The sequence below is a fragment of the Ciconia boyciana genome, chromosome 11 (genome assembly GCF_034638445.1).
Source record: "Ciconia boyciana chromosome 11, ASM3463844v1, whole genome shotgun sequence".
Lineage (NCBI taxonomy): Eukaryota > Metazoa > Chordata > Aves > Ciconiiformes > Ciconiidae > Ciconia > Ciconia boyciana.
In genome coordinates, this window is record NC_132944.1 from 23009109 (window position 1) to 23033309 (window position 24201).

Sequence of the window (24201 nt, forward strand, 5' to 3'; positions counted from 1 at the left end):
GGCTGGAAAATTATAGAGAATGATTTTATTCTGTGAAAGAATGTCATCATTGAAAGGTTCACCACCCACAAAGTCATAGGAAAGGATTATTTCAAGCTTTACACATATTTTCTCTTGATTTGTAATTTTGGGGGAAAATAGTGTGAAGTGTGTCTCAAGGTAGAAAATGTGTAGTTTGTATGCAGGGAATATATTAAAAATGCGTCTTTGCGCAGATTAATATTGAATATGAATATTGAAGATGAATAGCGTGTCTTCATCTAGTTGAAGTAGTTGGAACTTTTCATTAGCTACAGTGTTAAAGGACCAGGTTAGTGGAAAACTGCTGTCTTCATTTTCAGTGAAGACAGATGGTTTTAGTACTGTAGCAGATGTGGTCTGTTTTGCAGCTAAACTAAGAAGAAAGTAATCTCTAGCATAATAACAGTAATAAGCAGGTTGCAGCAATAATACTTCAAACCTCTTCAAACGTCTTGCTAAGTGGCTGTATCTTATTGTTTTCATTTTTTACAGGTTTTTGTCATCTGTGTTGTCTAGTCAGTAAAGTATGACTATTGACTACACTGGGAATTTATCCTTATTTGGGCAGTTAGTGGCCATCATGAATAGAAACTCAATGTACAGTCAAGAGAAGGTCCTAATTTACAGCAGTAACTTTTGTATTAATACCAGTGCAAGTCACCGGTTGGGTTTTTTGCCTACCCAAAGAAATTACCTCAGATGCTGAATGTGGGTAAAATTTCATCATTGAGAGCATGTATCGGGAAACCTAACAATAGTGCTTTTGTTTCATTCCAATCATCCTTTTGTTCCTCTGTGTTTATGGGAATTTCTGAATTTGCAATCCTTCACTGAATTTTTTTTAATCTAATTTGATGTTAATATTTAAAATGAGTAAAATTTACGTATGTTAGATTGTACAAGAGGTAGGTGGTCACTACATGATTTTTTTAATCTACATAAAGAAAAGCAGGAAATAATACCAGTCAGAACAGAGATCCCCACATTCAGTTAACACAATGGAGTCTGTTTAAGTCCCGGTATCTGTCATGTTTTTTCCATTAATTCTGGCACCAGAAACTGTGTTTAACCAATGACAAGTGTTAATTCAAAATTCTGCTGGCACTGTGTGCTTCCTGGACAAAGGAGTTATTTGAGTTGTGCAGTACTAGGAAAAGAGTTCCCTGATACCAAGGCTAAAGAGTTTGTATAATATGGAAACACATACTTATCATGAATAAGCCAGCACAAAAGAGAATTTGGCTTGCTGGCTGTGATTTAAAGGCTTTTATTTTGCCACACAGCAACACTAGCGAGCTGTGTTTTATGTTGTTAAATTAGCTGGTTAGATTATTTATTCAGGTGAAAAACAAATGTTTGTATGTTTTGGTACTTCGTTTGTATTCAAGTAGAAGAAGTGGTTTCCTGAAAAGAGCAATTTTTCCCTGCTGTTTTCGTCCTAAATCTGTTGTTCCTTAAAAATGTAAATCAGTGACTCACAGTCAAACTTCAGACATATGTGCTATATTCCATTTTGGCAAATTGTCATTTGACTGTAAAATTTTAGTAACCAGGATCCAAAATCTTGGCCTTGCTATTAATTAGATCCAGACCTAGCAAAAAACTGTTACTTCAAACTTTCCATTGAAAGAGATACTCTGTTCTCCTAAGAGGAAGTTCATGCTGTCATTGAGTTCACTCGTAGCAACCGAATTCTACAAACAGCAGACTAAGTACCAACGGCCCAGCTTTGTAAAAGGCAATGTTGAACAAACTGCTCTATTCTTATTTGCGTGGCAGTTACATAAAAGACCCCTTACCATTGTTATAGTAAAAAGCCATTTTCTAAAACTGCTTTTCAGTTAATAATTTTACTTTCCTTGTCTTTAAGATCACACCTCTGAATTAAATTTGAATTTCCTGCATTGGCTTATCATAACACTTGATTTTTCATGTTTCATTTCTACAAACTCTGTATAGACAAATATGTAGCGTATAGATTATCTCAGTGTTTTGGAATTAATCATCAGTCAGTAATATGTAGTCTACTGGTCAACTTTTTCTGGACTTTGTTGGCTTCGCTAGTTCAAAAGCAGAATGTTGCGCACACACATCTTCATGTATGCTGTGCTCCAGAACTATTGAATTCTCTGGCCGCTACTTCTCTTCCTGCCACAAAATACGAGCCTAAACATTGTAAGGTTTTAAAAGTAATAAAAGCTGGGGTTATTTGTTTTCTTGTTTTGAATGCATAAAGACTTGATCAAGTTAAACAACAAAGTCAAGAATGTTTTTCTTATATTTTCTTAATGAAAGCTGAGGTTTTCTATAATCACGTGTTTGCGGAGCTGTAACTTTAGGGAATACACTGTATTTTGTGAGGATAATGAGACAAAACCAGTTCTGACTGGATCCAGCGGCAGGAAAATGGTCTACGGGGATGTGGCTACTGAATGGATGACAGAGATGAGACGGCTTTACGCAGTAGGCTCTTTGTGGTCAGGATCAAGCAGTATCGTGGTTAAAAAGCACTTCTTGAGCACCAGTTCTAAAGCTTCACATTGTTCATTGTTCTCATACGTGCCTGATCATTGACCAACGTTCTCTTGCTCTAAGCACTGTACATGCTGAAAATTAATGTCAGTCCTTGTATTCTTTTGAGCAATTAGTGAGGAAAAGTTCTCTCTTGGGAGTCCCAACACGTGTCATTTTTACTCTTACTGTGATACAGGCTATGCTGGTGTGATAAACTGGTAATTTCCTTTGGAGCCCTGTGAACTAGGGTTTTGCAACTGGTGAAAGTGGTTGTGCTCAATGATTTGTAAAGTTTTTTGTGTTTTTCAGTGTCCTGAGGCAAAAGCTTCATCTAGATTTACTATACAGTACTTAGTTTTATAGAATAAATAGTGCGCGTGTACTTTCACTTTGCTCAGTCTCAAAGAAATGTTAGGAAATTAACTTAAGTCTTTATTTACATGGAAAGGTGCGGGTCATGTTGGAAACTGGTTGCTTGAATAGATCTTTAAGATTAGGTGCTGTTGGCAGATTATGATTTACTTGCTCTGGTATGGCACAAGAATGTCAGCTAGAATGTTTTTCTTAAAGCATTTATTTCTCCATATTTTTAGACTGCACGCCTTATCTGAATTCAGTGGGAAAACACGTGATTGGAGACGTGCAGAATATAACTATCAGTCAGTATGCATGTTATGAACAGGTTGCAGTGACGATACTTTGGACAGCAAATGCCATCGGTAAGTAGTAGAGGGAAATGGACTAATTCATCATGTCTTTGGTAATAACTTCTTGCTGATCATTATTAAGTAAAATAATTAAATTATGCTTGGAATCATTGAAACAAACTGCTTACGAAGAAAGAGATTCTTAACAGCTTTGCAAAGCTGCTATTTTTAGTAGCGCACTTGAAATACCCTTAAAACTAGAATGCTCTCTGCAGCCATATGCTGCTTTCTACTATTCCAGTTTGTTGATTTTTTTTCTGCTCTTCAGAACTGTGCAATAGCCCTGATTGTGTTCTCGGCACCAAGGCATTGGTGCGTTTCAGTGGCATTGATTGAGTTTAAGTGCCAATACACTCAAAGATTCTGTAGGATGCAGATTGGCTTACAGGTGGAAAACATTATTTAATCATAGCTATACAACTTTTGATGTGTTACCTTGTCAGGTCTGGTCACTAACAATATTCCTCAATCACTGAAATGTCACTGGAAGTACCTTGTGGCCCACTGGAGCAGCAGTGGTGGCCGGGCTGTCCCAGGCCGCCTCTCCAAAGTGGGGGGTGTGCAAAATGGCCCACTGGGGCATGTGAAGAAAATTTCAGAACTCCTATTTACATATTTTTTAAATCTTGAAAAGAAAAACTAAGCCCTGCGAATATTTAATATATAGATTGACACTGGCACCCTTACTCGGTCTCTGTGTCAGATGTTCGTGTTTCACGTGTGGTACTTGAGGTATCCTGAAGAAAGAGCGGGTGTTCTACAACAGGGAGGGGTTCACAGCGGCATCCTCACTCTTTCATCTGCTTTCAGCATATTGCGACGTGTTGCAGTGTACGTGTGCCAGGTTAAGTGGATTTACTGACTGTATTATCTAGTTTTAACTAAACTAACCGTTACGATGAAACGGACAACTGGCTTAAGATAATTGAAGATAATACTAACAATTCAAGCACATGCGAACAACAAGAAAACAGTAGAGCTGACAGTTCCCCTGCTCCTAGTACAGGCTCCTTGTCAGCCACATTAGAAGGTAAAAACAATGACTATCTAACTAGTTCTGATAAAAAGTTGGCCAAAATTATCAAGACTATTTGAAATACAGATTTACACCTGCCATTGTTAATGATGAACCTTGCCCTAAGCGTATAGTTTGCCTTGAGATATTAGCTAATACTGTGAAGCCATCACGATTAGCAAGACATTTGAAAACTTAGCATGTGGAACATGAAGACAAACCTCTGCAATTTTTTCAGCGATGTTTGAAGCTATATGATACTCAATAAAGTACAAAATTTCACTAAACTTAATGATAAATCTTTAGAAGCCTCTTTTTGTGAAATCTTTTTTGAGATTTCTTACTCAATCGTGAAAGACAAAAAGCCACATACTGCTGGGGAAACATTTGTTCTTCCTGCCACAGTAAAACTGGCTGAAATAATACAGGGAAATACTGGAATGAAAAAAAGGATTCTGGCGTAAGGTTACAGAGATAGCACCGCATGTGAAATCCAGTCATTGCATCATTCATAGGCAAACTATTGCAGCAATGAAGTTGGAGCCAGAAGTGCACAGGATGTCATCAGTCTGGTTAGTTTTATAAAAACAAGACATTTAAATAGTAGAATCTTTACAATACTTTGTAATGAGATGGGGAGTGACCATGAAAATCTTTTGTGCCACACAGAGGTTTGCTGGTTGTCTCGTGGCAAAGTGCTTAAGAGTTGTCAAACTCAAATCTTTGAGTTTAGTGTTCTTCTTTCGCAAAAAGACAAGTGTTCCAAATTTGCTGACCTTTTCTGTGAAGACAAGTGGCTGTCAGTACTATGCTACCTAGCAGATATTTAAAAAAACCCAAACAAACCAAAACCACACTTAATGTGTCTCTTCAAGGTAAAGGTGATATTTTAACGAGTGCGAAAGTAACTGCTTTTTGAAAGAAACTCATGCTATGGAAAGGGCTTTTCGAAATGGATGTTTGGAAAGGTTTCCTTTGTTATGTGATTTTGTTGCTGAAAACAATGCCAGCTTCTCACCTGTAAAAACTCTCATATTTTTACACTTAAAAAATCAGGAAACAGAATTTCCTAGCCTGTTTAAAAATCTTCCAAACGCAGAGTTTCAGTGGGTTTTGAACCCTTTTGTTAAAAATACAAAAACGCAACACATTCCGATTAGTTTGCAAGAACAACTGACATCAGGGAAGGTAGAAATTTACTAGCCAAATTTCAAGAAAAACCTTTGCATAATTAGAGGATGGAAGTGAAAATGAGTATCGTGATTTAGTAAATGCAGCCAATGATGCACTTCCTCCGTTTGGATCCATGTATCTTTGTGAGGTTATTTTTTTGGCTATGACAGCCATTAAAACCAAGTAACAAAATAAACTGAACTTCGAACCAGACCTTTGAATTGCTATATCCCAAGGTGTTAAACCAAGATTTTAAAAAATAATGAAGCATATTCAATCACATAGCTCTCGCTCAAAAATATTATTATTAATATTTTTAAGTGGGAACAAAAAAGGTTTTGTATCATTAATAAAATAAAAATTATTTTTTAAATAGTTTTTAATTTTTCTCTCATGCTTTTTTAAATTAGTTTTTTTGTGTATATTGTATAATGTACATAATATATTAACACAGTGGTACATATGTATATTTTATAAATATACTGGGGGTTTGTGCTAAAAATTTTTCTGTGGATAGGAGTGTATGATCAACAAAATTTGGAGACCACTGCACTATAGTGCACTCTCTCTGTACCAACACCTCATAATTTCTTTTTCTTCACACTAATTAAGGTCCTAAATAGAGTAACATAATAGAAACTCATTTTTTTAGTCACCAGTGTTTAGCAAATGAAAGAAGTGGAGTTTCCTTCTTGAATGCTTTTAATACTTCATTAAAGAATTTTAACTGCAAAGGTGCTTTTCCGTATCATGAAATAGTTATAGTTAGACTTAAGCACAATACAGTTTTCAAAATTAAAAGAAATTTGGTTTTTTTCATGTTCTTTTTCTCATACAGCAGAGTCTCAACTTGATATTTCATGGTTCATACTCCCACAAAAAGCTTTTAAATCAGGTTTTTTTTATGATTTAGTAAGAGCTGGAAGTTCCCATTTATGTGGTAGGATTGCATCCTAAATGATGAGATACGGCTAATAATGCAAATGTGTATTTATTAAACTTGACATATTTTTTTTAGCCTAGACCTGCATTTATTAAATCAAGCATTTTAGATAAGAAAAATTGTCATTTTTCTGTGGCCTTCCAGTATTAAATCATGCTTTCATATTTTTTTAAATAAAAAATAATGATTAATTTCTGGGGTTTAAAAGAGCATATGAAAATTGCACTTAATTTTGCAAAACTGTACAGCTGAAAGCCTTTCGTAATCTTCAGCGGTAGACTGGATGATTCAAATCTCTATGGGAAATAAAGCTTGGTGTTCTGTATTGTAACGATCAATCCTTTGGAAAGCGTCAGGACAGAACTGCTGTTGAAACATCTCGGGTAACGTGGAGACTGGACACTTTCTCTTCCATGGTCTTTATGTAAGCACAAATAGTGCTTTTGTTCCATGGAATATTAAGAACGTATTGCGCAACTCATGGCCTTTATCTTCTACAAGATTATAAAACCCCACAAACCCATAACTAGTGCAACAGAGGAGGCCCATGGACAATCATACATTTGGTATTTTTTTTCCTTAATCTGACAAGCATAGCACGAACTCAGATTAATCCATTTTGATTTATGTGCATTTAGCTTACAAAGGCTGTGCTTGTGTCTTTGATAAATATGTATTCTGCCATAGGTAATGCTGTTGAAAATACGTAATTAGATGGATAGTGGTAGTGAGGCTGGAAGAACTACGCAGTGACTTTGATACCTGAGCCACAAAAGTATCACAGGGTAACACTGGCATTGGCCTGTGACATTCTCATCGCTGTGACTCAGTTTAGTCGTGTAGTGAAGTAATTCCACCATGACAAAATTGCAAAGAAATGTAAAGACACTGTGCTGAGAGTTAGTTGTGTTAGAATAACTTGAAAAAAATGGGTGTAGTTCTGGCATCAGTTATAAATAACTGGAAGTATTCACTCACTGGAATAAATTCCATTCCATTTAAGTCAAGTTTTCTGTTATCCCATACTATACTACAACTAAAGACGTTGTAACAAGCGCTATCACTTTACCTGGTAATCTCAGAAATGACAGGAAGGTGTTATAAAGGAATATTTCTATAATTTGCTAGCAAAATGTTATATTTCATTGCTAATAATGGAAGTGTGAAGTTACTATAAAGTATTCCTGAGGGTGATGAAGGTAATGATAACTTATATTGCAGTGATAATTTGGAAGCCCCAGCTGCGATGTGGGCCCCTCTGCTCTAAGCATTACACAAGTATGTAGTAATTGCAGCCTTTGCCAAAGGTTGAATTCTAAATAGGCAAGATAGAAAATGCGGGAAGAACTGACATACAACAACAGGTATTAAAACACAAACATATTTCATATGAATGGTAAGTTTTATTTTTAAAGACAAATGAAATTTATTCAAATTACGTAAAATACCACAGTATGCATTTGAAATATTAGTCTTCTTTTTAAATGCCCTGCTGTTTGCAGGGATTGAATACCTGAAAGGATTTCGAGTAATACTTGAGGAGTTAAAATCAGAGGGAAGACAATGCCAACAGATGGTTTTAAAAGATCCAAAGCAGCTCAGCCCCAGTTTTAAACGAACAGTAAGTGCCTTGTTTCAGGAAAAGTTTCACTGTTGCTTAGTTGTGTGAGTAGTCTTAAAAGTGTTTACATGCTGCATATAAATCTAAATATATCACTGTCTCAATATATACACAGCGTGCTGTTTACTAGGATGCAGGTTGCTTCCTAAAAGTATTATTCTTTAAACTAATGATGGTTGTTGATCTCGAGGATCTGTTTGCCTTCTGTAGAAGCTTTCCTGAAGCTGGAAGCTCTCGTTTGGGTGACTCTGGAGTGCAGTTGCACCTCTGCAGTAGTCCACATCCAACTCTGTTTTGAGATTCCTCAAGTCAGTGTGTAATGGAGGGGTGGATAAAGGATTCTTAATGTATTAATTTCTGCTTATGTTTGCAAAACTGTGGGCCTGTTTTGAAAGATACTTTCAGTTAGAATAGTTGATTTTAAAATATGTTGCAATCTTGTCTTTTTGTAGGGAATGGAATCCCAGCCCTTTGTAAATCTGAAGTTTGAAACAGATTACTTTGTAAAGATTGTTCCTTTTCCTTCCATTAAAAATGAAAGTAATTATCACCCATTTTTCTTCCGAACTAGACGTAAGTATTGCATACAATATAGTACTGAGTATCATCTCTTCACCAATGGGTGCCGCCGCCCCCCCATCTTTTTAGTTTTCCCAGCAAAGGAATGTAGTAGATGATGATGTTAGATGAGTCTGGGTTAAGATAGTTACTGACACAGTCTTTGAAGGAAGTTCTGGGTGTTAAGTGGAAAGAATTTGGATGCCACAGATAAATCTGTGGTGTACGATAATATGTGTTAGGCAACAACCAGAAGAAAGGTCTCAGGTAGGCCTGGGATTATCCCAGGTTTGCCTATAGCAGGATTGCTCCCATGGTTCTCAGGAACACTTGACTCATGAAGGTGGTTTGCTCCTTCTCCTCTCTGGACATTGTGAAGAAGCTCAGATTGGTTTTGGTTTTGAGATCACAGTTTAGACAACAGGTATCTAGAGATAGATATAGATGAGTATGTATAAAATGAGATAGCAACAAATCAAGTTGAATTTCTCAAAATTACTTGGCAATTCTCACTGGAGTTAGGGAGAAGAAACTTGAATAAGCTCCTCAGTGCTTAAATAGTATGATGAGAAACTGCAAGTACCCTTTGGGGTGAAATGTTGATATTTGTCCTACTTAGGGTTTTTTGATGTAGACCGCAGTAATATTTGTCTTTGTAATAGTGCTCAGCATACTTACTTACTCTGAGTAAATGTATTTAAGGCTAGTTTCAACTTCCTCTCCTGCTTTGCTGTGCCTGGTGCTATCCCTTTTGTCTCACAAAGGAATGCTATTTTCAAATTAATGAACCTGTGTTTCTCATATAAAGATAAGAAGGGACTTGAAATCGTAACAAAGAAGCTAAGTTTGCAAAATATATTTACTCCAGGTGTATTAGAGACTGGGAAAGAAATGGGGGTATTGTCTTCAAAATGATGAACTCCCTTCTTTTGCCCTCATTCTTTCTCTATTTAAATAGCGTTGTATTTTGATACTGTATCATTAATAATTTTGTGTGTATTTGTAGCATGTGAATTGTTGCTACAGCCAGAAAACCTTGTCTGCAAACCTTGTAAGTAAAATGTAATACTTTCTGTATATCCATCTTACAAAAAGTTACTGTACTTGAAGAGTCACTTTTTTCCAATTAATGACTATCTCCTCTGACAGACTGGAAGCCAAGGAATCTGAATGTTACCCAGCAGGGTTTTAACATGCAAGTGTCCTTTGATCATGCACCTCACAACTTTGGGTTTAGATACTACTTTCTCCACTACAAACTGAAGCATCAAGGGCCATTTAAGCAAAAGACCTGCAAACAGGTACGTTGCTGAGTTTTGCAACTCTTAAAAGCACAAAACCTATTAACATCAGATGTTCTAAGGTTTTATAGAAACTTTAAAAACTTAATATAATATAGAATACTATCAGTCTTAAAATTTTTAAACTATTTGGTACTATTTATGTAAATGATAATTGTATTGTGATAGCACTCATCAGTCAAAGCCAGGCTTGAGGGCTCCATTGGAGCTGGATAAGCAAATGAGGAGAGACCGTTCTCTCTCTTGAAAACCCTACAACTAATTAGTACTTTAAACTGCAGTTTTATTACGTTTGTATACATATTATTTCCTACTTTTTTATTTCACCTTTGCACCAATCTGACCGCTTGGTAGATCACCCATGTGAGAGGGTATCACAAGATAGCTCTCATTTTAGTATGTGCATGAATTAGGCTCTCCTGGGATTTGTACAGCTGTGTGCCTAAGTCTTGTTATGGGAGCTGCAATTTGCTGTATTATTGTCCTTAACTTTGGATAGTATTCAATGGCAAGTTTATTCTCACTGGTCAGCCTTTCATCCTAAGTCTCCGAAAGCTAGGGAGCTTCAGGGCATAACGTAGAGTTTATGTATTAGACCAAACTTTTAAGAGTTTTTTGGATAATTAATCATATTGTAGTTCTGCAGGCAGAGAGTTGTAGTCCTTGCATATTTGAATGGAGAGACTTAGTTTTGCTGGTTTAAGGTGTCCTAATACAGGAGGGCACTGTGTATTTCTAAATTAATGCAAATGTATTTTTTATTAGGTTTTAAAAGTATGTGAATGGCTTGCAAAGTATTCTCTTTCTTTGATGTAGGAGCAAAACACAGATACTACAAGTTGTATTCTTCAGAATGTATCTCCAGGGGATTATATAATTGAGGTAATATTTATAAATCGTCATTTGTACAACAGCTAAATGAGTATGTTAATGGAGGAATTAACTGAAATCCAAGTATTGCAAGTCACTTTTTGGTAAAATTGGACTTCAGGCATCCCTACTGAATTACCTTGGGCAAGTAAAAGTTTTTTGGCAGATTGTTCTTGACCTTTCCATAGATTTGCTTCCCTGAGTGCATAGCAGTTTCAACTGTGCCTTCAAGTGAAGTTATAGGCCTGCATAATTCTTGGACTTTGATTTTTTTTTAATTGAAATTCTGTAGTTTGGTCAATTCTTACTATACTTAAAAGGTGGGTATTTCTCTTGATGATGACAGTATGTGAACTCTGAAAGCTAATGTTACAACATTAATCTCTGTACCAACAAGGACAAATGATTTCTCTAATTACTACTTTGTGGTGCTCTTTAATTTTAAATTTTGAACAGTAAGTTTCTTCACATTTGGTCATGAAAGCTGTTATAGTTGTTTTCATATTGCAGAAAATAAATAAAATTAAATTTCCACAAAATAAAATCCAACTTTTACTTTTCCAAGCTCGTTGATGACACTAATACAACAAGGAAAACAATGCACTATGCGCTAAAACCAGGTATGAATTTTGTTTTGTAAACAGTATACAGTATTTACCTTATTAATTTAAATTCAGTTTTAATTATGTTGGAAATAAATCTTGATTTGGCCTGTGTCTGTTTGCCATAATCAAGACTACTGAGGCAATTGTGCTGTGATCTTTTGACCTAATGAAAAAAGAGTAGACATGCACACTGGTACATACACATCTGCATCTCTGTACATTTATATTTAGTATGGTTTAGATCAATATATCATTGGAAATCTTTGTGGGAAAGTCATTTTTGGTGCCTATATGGATATGAAGCATCAGAGCCTGTAGCTTAATTGCATGCAACTGATGCATTCAGTAGTGCGGAAATAATGTCATGAAACTGTGAGAGCAGCCTAAACGCATTACCTGCCTGCGTACTTCAGCCCTGAAAAGAAATTAAGCAGTCTGGAAAACCTGTCAAGTGAATGCTTAGCATGTCTATGTATCAGACCAGTTACTGAGAAGCTAAATAGGGATTTCGGAATGTGACTGCAGACACAAAACACAGCCTCAGGTGAAGGCAACGGGCAAAATGGACTGAATCCTAACGCACATTGCTACAGGTAATCTGTGTGGGAAGACAGTTCTTTCTAAGTGGCTAGTTCAGTACCCTGGAACAAAAATCTGGCAGGTCCAAATGACTATTGCATATCTTATCAAAACTACACTTCATGTGAAGTTCTTCTCACGGGGGGAGGTCTGAGGTGGCACGCAGCACTTGTTACTTACGGTAGTCACTCTAATGCTGCGGTGATGGGGCAATCAGCATAAAACTTATTTAAAGTGGAGCGGAACATGATGTTTGATTCTACTGTATATTTGAGAATTACCTCATAATAGTGTACTGCAGCAGTTTTACATTCCCAGTGTGAAGATTTGATTAGATCATTATAATATAGCTTATTTGCATATGGCTAATTCTGCTTTATTTTTCAAAGTGCATTCTCCGTGGGCTGGACCGATAAGAGCTATTGCCATTACAGTCCCTTTAGTTGTCATTTCAGCGTTTGCAACGCTTTTCACAGTGATGTGCCGCAAGAAACAGCAAGGTAAGAGGGTTTATTCAATACAGAGTTCCATGTAAAGATGCACTTTTGCAACCAAAAAAGTCTTAACTGGTAGGTTTATTCCAGAAGTACCTTTATCTGAAGAGCTTTCTTTTCTTCTCTACCTCTCCTTCCTCCCCATGGCTTTTTTGTGTGTTGAAACTTGTACCAAATTCTTAATCAGTGCTTGATGGTAATTTGTTGCCATAGAAAGTATTGTATCACAAATCAAGACTTCGCTGTAGAAAGGAGAGAACAAAAGACCTGTTGGGAAATACTTTTGGTTTGGGGTTTCTTTTTATTTGTGAAAGTACTGCATGACTATGTAGAATACAAACATCTGTAAATTGATATATTTTAAACATTCCCTTATTTCATTCAGAAATGTCTAATTCATATTTATTTTAAATCAGAAGGGAAGTAAAGCCATGTGATACCAATACAATTCTCAGCACTGTCTGGAATACTACCTGTATCTGTTATTCCAGATTTGCTCACTTTCTTGGAAGTTGCCTTTATACTTCATCCTAAGCTGTCTTCCTAAATTTACTCTTTCTAAGACTTACTTGCAGATGTTTCTCTAAATTAGATTCCATCCCTCCTTGCTGACTTCTCTCTCCTCTGTGTCCAGGAGCTGGCAAGCCACACTTGTTACATTAGGATGTTAAAAATCAATTGGCATTTTTTGTAGAATCTAGGGAACCATGCGGTTTCATGAATATGGAAAAAGAGATTGCTTCCCCCAACCTCACGTATCTGTGTTATCCATCTGAATTTTGGCATTGAGGTATACTGCAATTGCTATATGCCATCTGGGTTAAATCCTTTTACCGTCTGGTCTTCTGTGGCTATCCCTTTGCTCACAGCTAGCACAGTTCCAGCAAAAAACCCAGACAAATCACTAAGGATTTGTCTACAGAGAGAGTTGTTCCAGAATAGTTATTCCTGATGAATTGTTCTAAATTAAGTCCCTAGGTGGATATTTGTATTTTGAAATACTCATGCTTTATTCCAAATTAGCTTAATCAACTGTAGAACTAGATTGAATTAGTCTGGCCTAAGACCAGAGTTTTATGTTCCAGCATAAAAGCATCTATACAAGGAAAGAAACACTAATAGCTATTTTGTTTTAAATTAATCATATCTTAATTGAAATTAATGTCAAATTAATGTCCAAACATGTGTGTGTATATATACCAGAGAGATACTGAAGGGATCTGTGTTCCTGGAGTTTCATATTCTTACCTGGCTTGTGTCATGGTTTTTTTAAAAACAACATACTTTGTTATACGGGAAACTCTTTATGATGATACATCTTTAAGGTTTGTAATATTTAAAATTACTAAATTTTAAATATTAAAATTTACCTCTCTTCAACAGAGAGGTAAAGACTGTTGAAGCTGGATAGAGGTGAAACAACCTCATTCTATTTATAAAATAAACCTTTCTTGAGTTTACTGAGTTGTACAGTAATAACTGCACATTTCATTTTCAAAGTGTGTTCCACATACGTAGCAAGTCATGAGCTGGATAAATAGAGCATTTGCAACTTTTCTTTTTCAGGCTGGAAAGGAAAAAAAAAAATCTTTTGAAAAAAGTCATTACTGTGTGCATTGGTAATAAGCCTACAAAAGTTTTAGAAAAAACAAAACAAAACCAAGCTTTATAGTGTGAACTCTTTCTCTCTTCCAATTTAGAAAATATATATTCCCATCTAGATGAGGAGAGCTCAGAATCTTCAGCATATGCTGCAGGTCTCCATGTGGAAAGACTTCGTCCCCGGCCAAAAGTGTTCATCTGCTATTCCAGTAAAGATTGCCAGAAGCACATTAATGTCATCCAATGCTTTGCTTATTTTCTTCAGGACTTTTGTGGCTGTGAGGTAAATTCAACATTTCTTCTGTAAACAGAGTTTCCTTAATTGAAACCGCACCCCCAAAACTCATAATAATATGTGCTTGAAAATTGGATATTTCAGTCGCTCCTTTCCACAGTGATAACTTTCGTTAGTTTTCTAAATATTGTCTATATAAATTTTCTTTACTTAAGGAAAGGAACAGATCATAGCCCATGTTTAAAAACAAAAAAACCCCCAGAATAGTGGAAAATGTGTACTGCATTGATTCCAGGACTTCCATTCAGCTGTGCTTAGCTTGTTTTGTATTAACTGCTTTTTTCTGTTTAGTAGGTCTTGCATCTTTATGGCCGGCAGCCACAAAGAGGTATTAGTGTCTACCTGATATACTTCAGTATTCCTAAAATATGTTTTACATTGTAATTTTAAAGTAGTTGAATCTATCAAAACTCCTATTCATAGAACAAAATCTGTGTAATTAGGATTAATTTTTGACATTATGTATTAATTTTTATTGGTTTTTATTTTTTGTACTTCCCTTCTGTTCCATTAGTGCTGTAAAATCAGCATGTCTTTTTCTTGGTTTTGATTTAAAGCTATGAGAAAGACATTCAAATTGTTACTTTGAACAATGAGGCTTAGAATGCCAGACTGCCTTCTAAAATATAATCAATATGTGGCCAGTCTTGCCCTTCTCAACTGTAAAAAGGCGAGACAACTGTTAGTCGATTGTTGCTGCATTTAATCCTCCACCGTGATTTTCAATGTGTGAGCGGAAACTCTTTTCCAACTATACAGCAAGTCTGACCTCAAGCGGCCAAACACAGTGACACAATCGAGGCCTCCCATGTTGGGGATGTTCACAATTTATTCATTTGTTTGAAATAGTTCAGGTACGGTGTTTTGAAAGTAACTTATTTGGATCCCCTTTTTAGAGATGTACTTTAGCCCTGCTACACCATACCTCTCTGGAATAGCGTTAAGGTGAGCTGTTACTGCTATAACTACGTACCGTGGAACATACGGTATCAGGCATCATTTAAGATTTATATAACAAAATATTGATAGCATCTACATACAGAAATAATATGTGTATTATTAAAGCTGTGGAGTTTAATATAAAAAGTGGTGCTCAACACATAACAGAACAGTTCCACAAGTATTTTTCTTATGGAATTTGAATGTTTTCTCATAAAGGACAAAACCAGTGGCATTTAACAACCATTTAAAATAATAACTTGACCATACTAAAAACCTTTTCTCACAGATAGGAGATCAGACAGTATTTTGAAGAACAGAAACAAAAACAGACACAAAAGAAAAACGACCTGCATTGTACCTTCATCAGAGTACCTCCCAAGCAGCTGTAAAATGACTTCTCCTCCCTCTGCATAGAATAGAATAGCTCGGTTGGAAGGGCCCCACAGTGATGACCTGGTCCAACTGCCTGGCCACGGCAGGAACGATCCCTTTCTCCCTGTGGCTGACTGTGCGGCAACAATTTTCATGAGTCCTCGTGTTCTAGGCATCCGCCTACTCTCTGTCGTCTGACATGGCAAAGTTTTCCACTCTGTTATGGGTGACATAGCAGAGCAAAAATACCTTGTTCTCTGGAAAAATGCTTGAGAGAAGACTTTATAAATGGTTTTGATGTATGTCTAGTATGAAAGTTTTTTGCATCTGTTTTTTTCTATTATTCTACTGCTCATTCTTTCTTTCATGAGATAAAGCATTGTGTCCTTCATCTGGTGTACACGGGCATTTCAGACCATGTACAAAGTTCAGAAAATTTGACAAAGTACAAAATAAAACAACTCTTATCGTAAAATTTTCAGACCTTTCTTATCAGAGATAAGCTGCTGCTATTTTGCATCTTAACTGAAAGGACTCCCAGGTAACAAGTGACAGGATGAGAGGCAATGGCCTCCAGTTGGGCCAGGGGAGGTTTAGACTGGATATGAGGAAATTTTACTTCACTGAAAGGGTTATCAAGCACTGGAACAGGCTGCCCAGGGAAGTGCTGGAGTCCCCATCCCTGGAGGGATTTAAAAGCCGTTTGGATGAGGTGCTTATGGACAGGGTGTAGTGGTGGGCTTGGCAGTGTTAGGTTTGTGGTTGGACTCGATGATCTTAAAGGTCTTTTCCAACCTCTACGATTCTGTGATTCTGTGACTCGATGTTATAGGCACTAATTATGTTTGTATCTAGATATGAAAATTCTTGGCATCAGACTTCATTAATATGCAAAATATGATAAATGAATATGGATTTCCATTACATTCAGCATATTAAGGACCCAAATATACAACAGTTAAATTGTTTGAGGCAGGCACATTGTTTATTGTAGATTGATGATATTTAATTTGATCAGATAAGTAAATAGTAATTTACTTGGTCCAGCCACATTTTCTATGTTCTTTTTATTCCCCGAGAAATACTGCTATGTACCAAATCCATAGTGGTTTTATTTTTTAAGGAACTATCCAGTTTACATTCAACTGCTTGGCTTTGCACTGTTACTTGTTGATTCCATAAATTTATATGTAACACAGGTATAATTAGGTATGTTTTTCTTTAAGCAATAAATAAGCAGCAAAAATGGGTTCATATAGTAACTAGCATTCTTATTTAAAAAAAAAAAAGTTTGGAAGGCTTTCTTTTTTACCTTAGCAATTCACCCACTTCCTTAGCCCAACGAAATATTCAGCCCGCAAGCAAAGTTTAGAAAGAAAGTGAGGCCTTGCTTATTTTGGTGAATAACTACTGACGTCGTTAGTATCACCTATTCCAGTTTGTCCACTATCAATGCTATGTTAATTATTACTTATTTCTCTTTTAAAACGGCTTGTATTTGCATTGGGGACAAGCTGTAGTTAAACTCATCATTAATTCTCAATTGTTGGATAAATACAAGCTGACTCATTTAGTATAACTCATTTAAATTTTGTTAGCAAATATATCTAATAATCTAATAATGAATATCAACCAGAATGTTCTTTTCTTTTCCAGGTGGCTCTAGATTTGTGGGAAGACCTAAAAATTTGTAAAGAAGGTCAGAAAGAGTGGCTTATTAAAAAAATAAACGAGTCCCAGTTTATCATTATTGTGTGTTCCAAGGGAATGAAATACTTCGTTGAAAAAAAGAACTGGAAACACAGAGGGGTACCCAAAGATGCAGGAAAAGGAGAACTCTTTCTGTTTGCTGTGTTGACTGTTGCAGAGAAGCTTCGTCAAGCAAAGCAGAATTCAAATGACCTCTGCAAGTTCATTGCAGTCTACTTTGATTACTCCTGTGAAGGAGACATCCCTGGTATTCTGGATCTCAGTACAAAATACAAACTCATGGACAATCTCCCTCAGCTGTATTCACATTTACACTCCAGAGATCTTAGTGTACAGGATTCAGAGGTGTTTCCTGTTAACGTTAGTAAAAGGAATTATTTCAGGAGCAAATCTGGGAGGTCCCTTTATGTTGCCATTTGCAATATGCATCAGTTCATTGATCAGGAACCAGACTGGTTTGAGAAACAATTTATTCCCTTCCCTCCACCTTCTTTACATTACTCGGAGCCTGTCATGGAAAAATTTGATTCGGGCTTGGTTTTAAATGACTTAGTGAATAAACAGGTGATGGATGGCGATTTTTACCTGAAAACAGATGTAAATATTATTTCAGTGGGGAATTCAGACTCTCACTGTATAATTCAGCACTTAAACCTTGGAGAAGATATAGAAACTCAGGACATTCAAGGCGGTGGCAGCTCTGTTCTTCAGCCGTTGTTACATGTTAAAGCTTCAAATCTTAAAGATATGCCTCGAGATTCTGGAATCTATGATTCGTCTGTTCCTTCATCTGAATTATCTTTACCTTTAATGGAAGGACTATTGACAGACCAAATTGAGACATCTTCCATTACAGGAAGTGTTTCTTCATCATCAGGTTTAGGTAAGATACAGCAGTGTTTCAAAAATTATATTCTGTTACTGTGAGCGTATTTCTACCATCTCAAAATACTTCAGATAATATGTGAAGAGCCATATAGAAGGCTGCAGAGAAAGGTAAGCATTGTATAAAGATGGCAAAAAAGAGAGGTTTCAGTAAGTTTAGAAAAATTAATCTTTTCCTTAACTTACTGTGCGGGGGGATTCTTAGCTAAGTAAGATTTCACTAAAATTCTATTAATAAGTCACTTCTCATTAATTGACCTATTATTGGAGAGAAGGCTTCTCTCTTCCAGGGAGTCCTTGGCTGCTGGGATACTCAGCTGACAGCTGTGTGGTTTAATCAAGAGGGTGATACGGCGAAGCATTCTTACAGAACGGCCGTAAATCTAAAACTGACATCCTGGGCTGCTCCAGCACATACTAGAACCTTTGCGGATATCGTCTGTACTGTGGTTAACTCAAGTTTCAGAATGACATTAGGCTTCTCATTGGATGTGGGGCTGGGGGGAATGAACAAACGGGTTTCAGTGGAGGAATTCAAATGCTTGGAAGACGCTCTCCAAAACAGATGCCCAGCTTAGATGCCTGCAGTTAGAAGGTGTAAATATTGCCTCAGGCTATATAAAAAGCTGCTCTGACCTTACTAGTTACAGTACATTGAACTGGCATCACAACTACATCAGCGTGCAAGGTTCCAGCATTTGTATTTGTAGGATAAAACTGCTGCTTGCTGGGATTTTCCTTAAGCAGCTACAACAGGCGAATATTGCATTTTGATAGTGGTATGCTGTTCTGCTTTCTTGAATGAGTGTTGACAGTGAGCTAATTTGTTAGACTTTTGTCTTGGCTAAATGGATATTTTTTTTTTTAATTATTCAGATAACTCATAACTGATGTTTGATGCCAGAATTATCCTGGGGGGAGAGAATATAGATGTTCGTTTACAGATACAGCATCTATATCTATAGGCTAGATAGTCTATAGGACAAAATAACTAAAACCTGAAAACTTTTCAGGTGGAAAAAATATAGATTTACTGATTTAATCACATAAGCTACAAATACTCTGTTATTGTTTCAAAATTAATATTATATTCTTTCATTTCCTGCCATCTTCTAACATAGCCTTTTCTCACATTTGTGGGAAAAATTACAGATGATATCTGTAAAGGTTCTAGTGTTGGATGAAAGTAGGATGCTAGTTTAAAATTTATGGCCTCTCTGTAAGAATGCTTTACCAGTATTCCCCTCCCGATTCAATCACCGAGCTGGCAGCTGGGTGTCCCAGCTGCCAAGGAGTCATTGGAAGACAGAGGCAGTCTTTCCAGTAATTAATTCTCAAGTCACATACCTCCTTGTTAGCATCTTTCAGCTATGGAGGTTAAACGTTATAGCAGTAGCTTGGATCTTAACACTGATATTCCAACGTCTTAAGAAACCACAATAGCTTCTGCCATTTTCCCATTCACTGTCCCTGTCCAAAAGCACCACCCTGACCGACTCTCAGACCTCCCCTTGCCCAGACCACGGTCCTAATTAGGTACAGGGTGCAAAGGAGACGGTATCTAGAACTGAGCATCATCTGCCTATAAGAGTGCAGCCCATTCATCTTTTCACTGTCCCAGACATACAAAGTATTTATAGCCCTAATATTTATATGCCTAATAATGAGAGGAGTAGATAGACTTTTTTAGCTTTTATTCTTGTTCTAAGAGTTGGACATGTCCAAATTATTACTCTGAAGTCACAGTGCCATGTCTGTTCTGGCTGCCTATTTTTTATCCATTACTTGGTCAGAACAGAATTGAATAGCTCTGTCATTTAGCATCTCAAGGTAGATCTTTCCTTTCTTCTTTAAAGGACAGTTTGATTTCATCTTCTGAATTAAAATTGTAAGTCACATAATTTCTAATACTTTTTATCTTTCAGTGCAGTTCATGTGCAGACTACTGATCTGCAAAGAAAAGATTCCCAAAGAGATCATAATATTTGGCTTCATCAACTGAAGTTCAAACCCATTTAATTTTGAGGAAGTACCAACAACCAAACCTTTACTAGGTCCCTTCTCTAATAAGGCCTTGTCTAAGAAGCCCTGCCGGGGGAGGAAATTTGTGTTAATTCTTTAGATAAGGACTTACTGAGCATGGTAGTTCAGCCTCATGAATGTATGGCATTATGATCCAGAGAGTTTTCATACGTTTTCTTTGCATTGTTTCTAAAATGTTGACCAAATACAAAATCAATGTTTCAGTTAATGAACCTCACTTTTTTTCCTTTTATAGGGGAAGAAGAACCTCCTGTAATCACTGCTACAAAATTCTTAGTGCCTGGAATATGTAAAGCAGAACTTCATTGCCATATCCATACTGACGAACTGCAGGCAATTGCTCCTTTGTAATACATTACACCATTGTTATGCATTGCCACTTTATCAGCAGCCTCTGTTTGTGCTTTAACTACCACACTGTCTCAGCACTAAACCTACTTGAAGGCACAAATACTCCCTGAAGAAGATCTGCTATTCCTAAGGGATTTTTTTATGGCCAGTAAACTTGAATCTGTTGGTCTTTACATAAAGTATTTCATTATTTGAAAAATGCAGCAGGGAAAAATAGATGAGAATGCATTTCAAAATTATTCCTATTACTAATTTAAATGTTATGATATTACACTGTTTACAGATGCCATAATCAAAATCGACCATTTTTTGCTAGAAATAATCTTGCAACTGGACATAAAATAGCTTGGAACGTTGAGTCTTAGTAAATTTTGTAGTCCAGCCTCTAGTTTTAAGTGCTGACTTACCTGATGGCAGGAGCGTTGTAGTGAATGAGAGCAGGATTTTTTTCCAGAAGCAAGATAAAATGCCAAAGGTGAGATCAAGAAATTCTCCATCAGAAGAAATAATTTTCTTTTAGAAATTTTTGCGCTCCTTTCCTCACAGTCTCCTCTCTTTCCCAAATGCTAATGTGTCTCAGTATTTAATTTCAGATAAGCGCATGTTTCCCTCTTCTGTATGATCCTCCTATCTCTTCTCCACAGTCTGGCTATGATGACTCACAAGTAGTACCATACTGAGTCTGAAGTATGATTTTTATAGGAGACAAAAATATAGATCCTGCATATGCTGAGTGATACCATGGAAACCAAGTTTCCCGTTTTCTTCCTGGACGGGCTAACATAAAGAATCCTTTAAAGAGATGGGGGAAGGAAGACCAAATTCTGTATTTAAGACATCATTCTGGATTTGTTCAGCCATGAGATGAGTATGCTTTGTGGGGGATTTCATATTATCCTTCAAGGACATGCTGCTACAAAACCACCTGGGGTAAAACAAAGACAAGCGGTTAGCAGGCATGAATACTTTGCGTTGTTTTGAGCCAACCGGTAAACAGAAACCTATGAGTTGTTTTGCAGTTCACTCTATTTATCGTTACTTAGTGATTAAGATAGTATAATATTACTAGTGTTATATTAACAAAAAATGCTAAAACTACAACTGCACATGTGTATCTAAAGACAGAGAGCATGCATGTCCTTTCCTCTGCAGTGACCAGGTTAGGTGTACCATCATCCAAAATATCCCTGCTGTTTCCAAAGAGCAACTTTTCATAAGTAAAACTCATCTATGTAACTGCAATTCCAGGCACTAGTATAATAAGCGTTATAACAGCAAATAGTCAAGGACACCTTGTCAATGTGCCTTTGCTAATTTTGCTCATGGAGTCAGATTCTGTCTCATTTAACCTGTCTTCACATTCCACTAACAGGAGGATACTTTAGGAATACATCAAGGGAGAACTCAAACACCTCAAATACTCTCAGTTTTTGATAGATGAGAATTAGACGTTGCTAACTGTTACATTGTATTATCCGTTTACATAGCATGAGATAGAACTATTAAACCAGTGATGATTTTGGCTAACTGAGTAGCTTTAAAGCTCCTGGTTTGGGGGGGTGTGTTTCATCAGTTTATATTTAATAATTTGAATTTCCAAACAAAAGACTCTTGAAATTGTTGTCACAGGTGGAGTAAGAAAGTGCTGTGACAAGTATTTGAACATAACCATCGACGGCAGAACTCCGGCATGCTTTGCAATTGTAATACGGAATTCTGTGATCAACTAGATGCATGTCTCAGATTGGAGGGCCTTGGCTGTTCATGTAATGTTCCTTATTCTTCCTGTTTTCTGGATTTGAAAGAACCCTAACTGGAAAACCTCAAACTCGCAATACCTAAGTAAGTTTAGGTAGTTTTACGTACATAGTAAATAATCTGCACCTTCGATGATTTTTTTTTTTTTTAAATGCTGTGCCTTGGGCTGTACTGAAAGCAAAATTCTTTATGTTTTCCTGTTCTTTGAAGTTGAAAAATACCTGGGTCAAACTAGGCAGAATAATCTAGAGGTAAACGCTCCTCCACTAAATCCAGCTATGAAGGATCTTGATTCAGTGCAATTCTTGCCGTTTTACTAGAGGAAGAGTTTGGATTGATAAGACACAGGCAGAAACGTTACCCAATTTGGTGCTGAAGAGCTGCTGTGCATAGAAATGCCAAAGCTGCAAAACATGAGGAGGAGGCAATTTCTTAGCAATTAGCTGGTAAAAGGTAATGCTGGTTTCCTCCGTGGAAAGTCCCAGCTCATGTACTGTTATTTTATGCTAGACTAAAGATTGGGAAGATTTCCTGGTTCCGTTAAATTCAGTAGCAGAATTGGCATCACTTAATGGAATTAGGTTTTCATTTTGAGCTCTGAGAAAGCTCAGTTTTGAAAACGGACGATGGCAGTTGCACGGAGAATCACTTGTAATTAATGTCTTTATTTTTATTTCTTCAAAATTTGCTGTACAATCCTGCAAATCTTATTTTTTAAATTATAAAAAGTCTATGCAGATGCCAGTCAAATCTGTTGGGCGGGGGGCGGGGGGAGGAGGAAAGAAGAATTCCTTCATTCCTTCTTAGCATAAGGTGGAAACAGCATATTGTATGTCCTCAAAAGAAAGAGAATACAATTAATTGAAAATTTAGAGTAGGACAGCCCACACTTAAAATATACAAAATTGAGAAAAGTAATACTTAATCTGATTTAGCGTAGTTTTTTTTACAAAGCCACAGTGCTTTAAAAAATAGAAAAATATTGTGTATATTGAGATGCTGGAAGGACATAGTACTGAATTTGCAAGAATTCTGTATTTCCCCTCCAACGAGAATAACAGCAAAAATCCTTGTAAAAAAATATTTTTAAAACAAATATGTTAACACACATATTAGAGGTTAGCTTACTACTATTTTCAAGCATTAGTAAACTCTAAACAGAATGTTAATGGTGAAAGGATCCCTTCAATTTCTACTAGACTGAGGCGTGTGGACATTGTTTGGATGTTTTAAAATTTATTTTCTGGGAGGGTGGAGAAAACATTGGAAAGCTGAAGGTTCAAGATACGGCAGTGCGTTCAACATTTTGAATGATAAGTATAGTTGTTGCCATAATTTGTACCTGTACATAAACACATCAACTGTTGAAAATAGAATGCAGCTGACATTTGCAGAAATAAAATTTTTATGATACTATAATTTAGAAGTTAAATATCAAAATAAAACATTTCTGTTCAGTTTCTTTCATTGGGCTTTTCTTAGTAGTATAAGAAGACTTGGCTTAAGAGTGCAATTGTGTTACCCAAACCACTTTTAATGCAGTTATGCACACCACACAAATAACCAGACTCTCTAGCTGCTGGTCATACTCTACACCTGGAAGGGAAACAGATATTTTGATGGGTGTTTAATATAGTCAAGCAACTGTAAGAAACTTTAATTTTCTAAAACTTCTGTATTGGGCAGACAGGGTCTGATTTTTTTTTTTAATAAAACTGCCTTAATATGATTTTATGTAATTATTTTTCCTATATCCTCCTTGAAGGTCTCCTAGCAGTACATGGTTCTGCATGTCAAGTGAAATCTATCCACACCAACTACAAAACTATAATAACCTGGACT

General features: G+C 36.4%; 1 protein-coding gene across 3 annotated transcripts in view; it reads left to right on the top strand.

Moving 5' to 3' along the window:
- Window positions 1–24089, top strand: part of IL17RD (interleukin 17 receptor D) — a 54087-nt gene extending 29998 nt beyond the window's left edge. For all 3 annotated transcript variants that reach the window (XM_072875913.1, XM_072875912.1, XM_072875911.1), the window contains exons 3-13: window positions 3129–3254; window positions 7876–7994; window positions 8447–8567; window positions 9559–9603; window positions 9702–9853; window positions 10670–10735; window positions 11289–11343; window positions 12297–12407; window positions 14102–14286; window positions 17269–18205; window positions 20486–24089. In XM_072875913.1, the coding sequence (XP_072732014.1) occupies window positions 7947–7994; window positions 8447–8567; window positions 9559–9603; window positions 9702–9853; window positions 10670–10735; window positions 11289–11343; window positions 12297–12407; window positions 14102–14286; window positions 17269–18205; window positions 20486–20601 (1836 nt within the window). In that variant the 5' untranslated portion in view covers window positions 3129–3254; window positions 7876–7946 and the 3' untranslated portion in view covers window positions 20602–24089. The remainder of the gene's footprint in view (window positions 1–3128; window positions 3255–7875; window positions 7995–8446; window positions 8568–9558; window positions 9604–9701; window positions 9854–10669; window positions 10736–11288; window positions 11344–12296; window positions 12408–14101; window positions 14287–17268; window positions 18206–20485) is intronic.
- The last annotated feature ends 112 nt before the right edge of the window (window positions 24090–24201 follow it).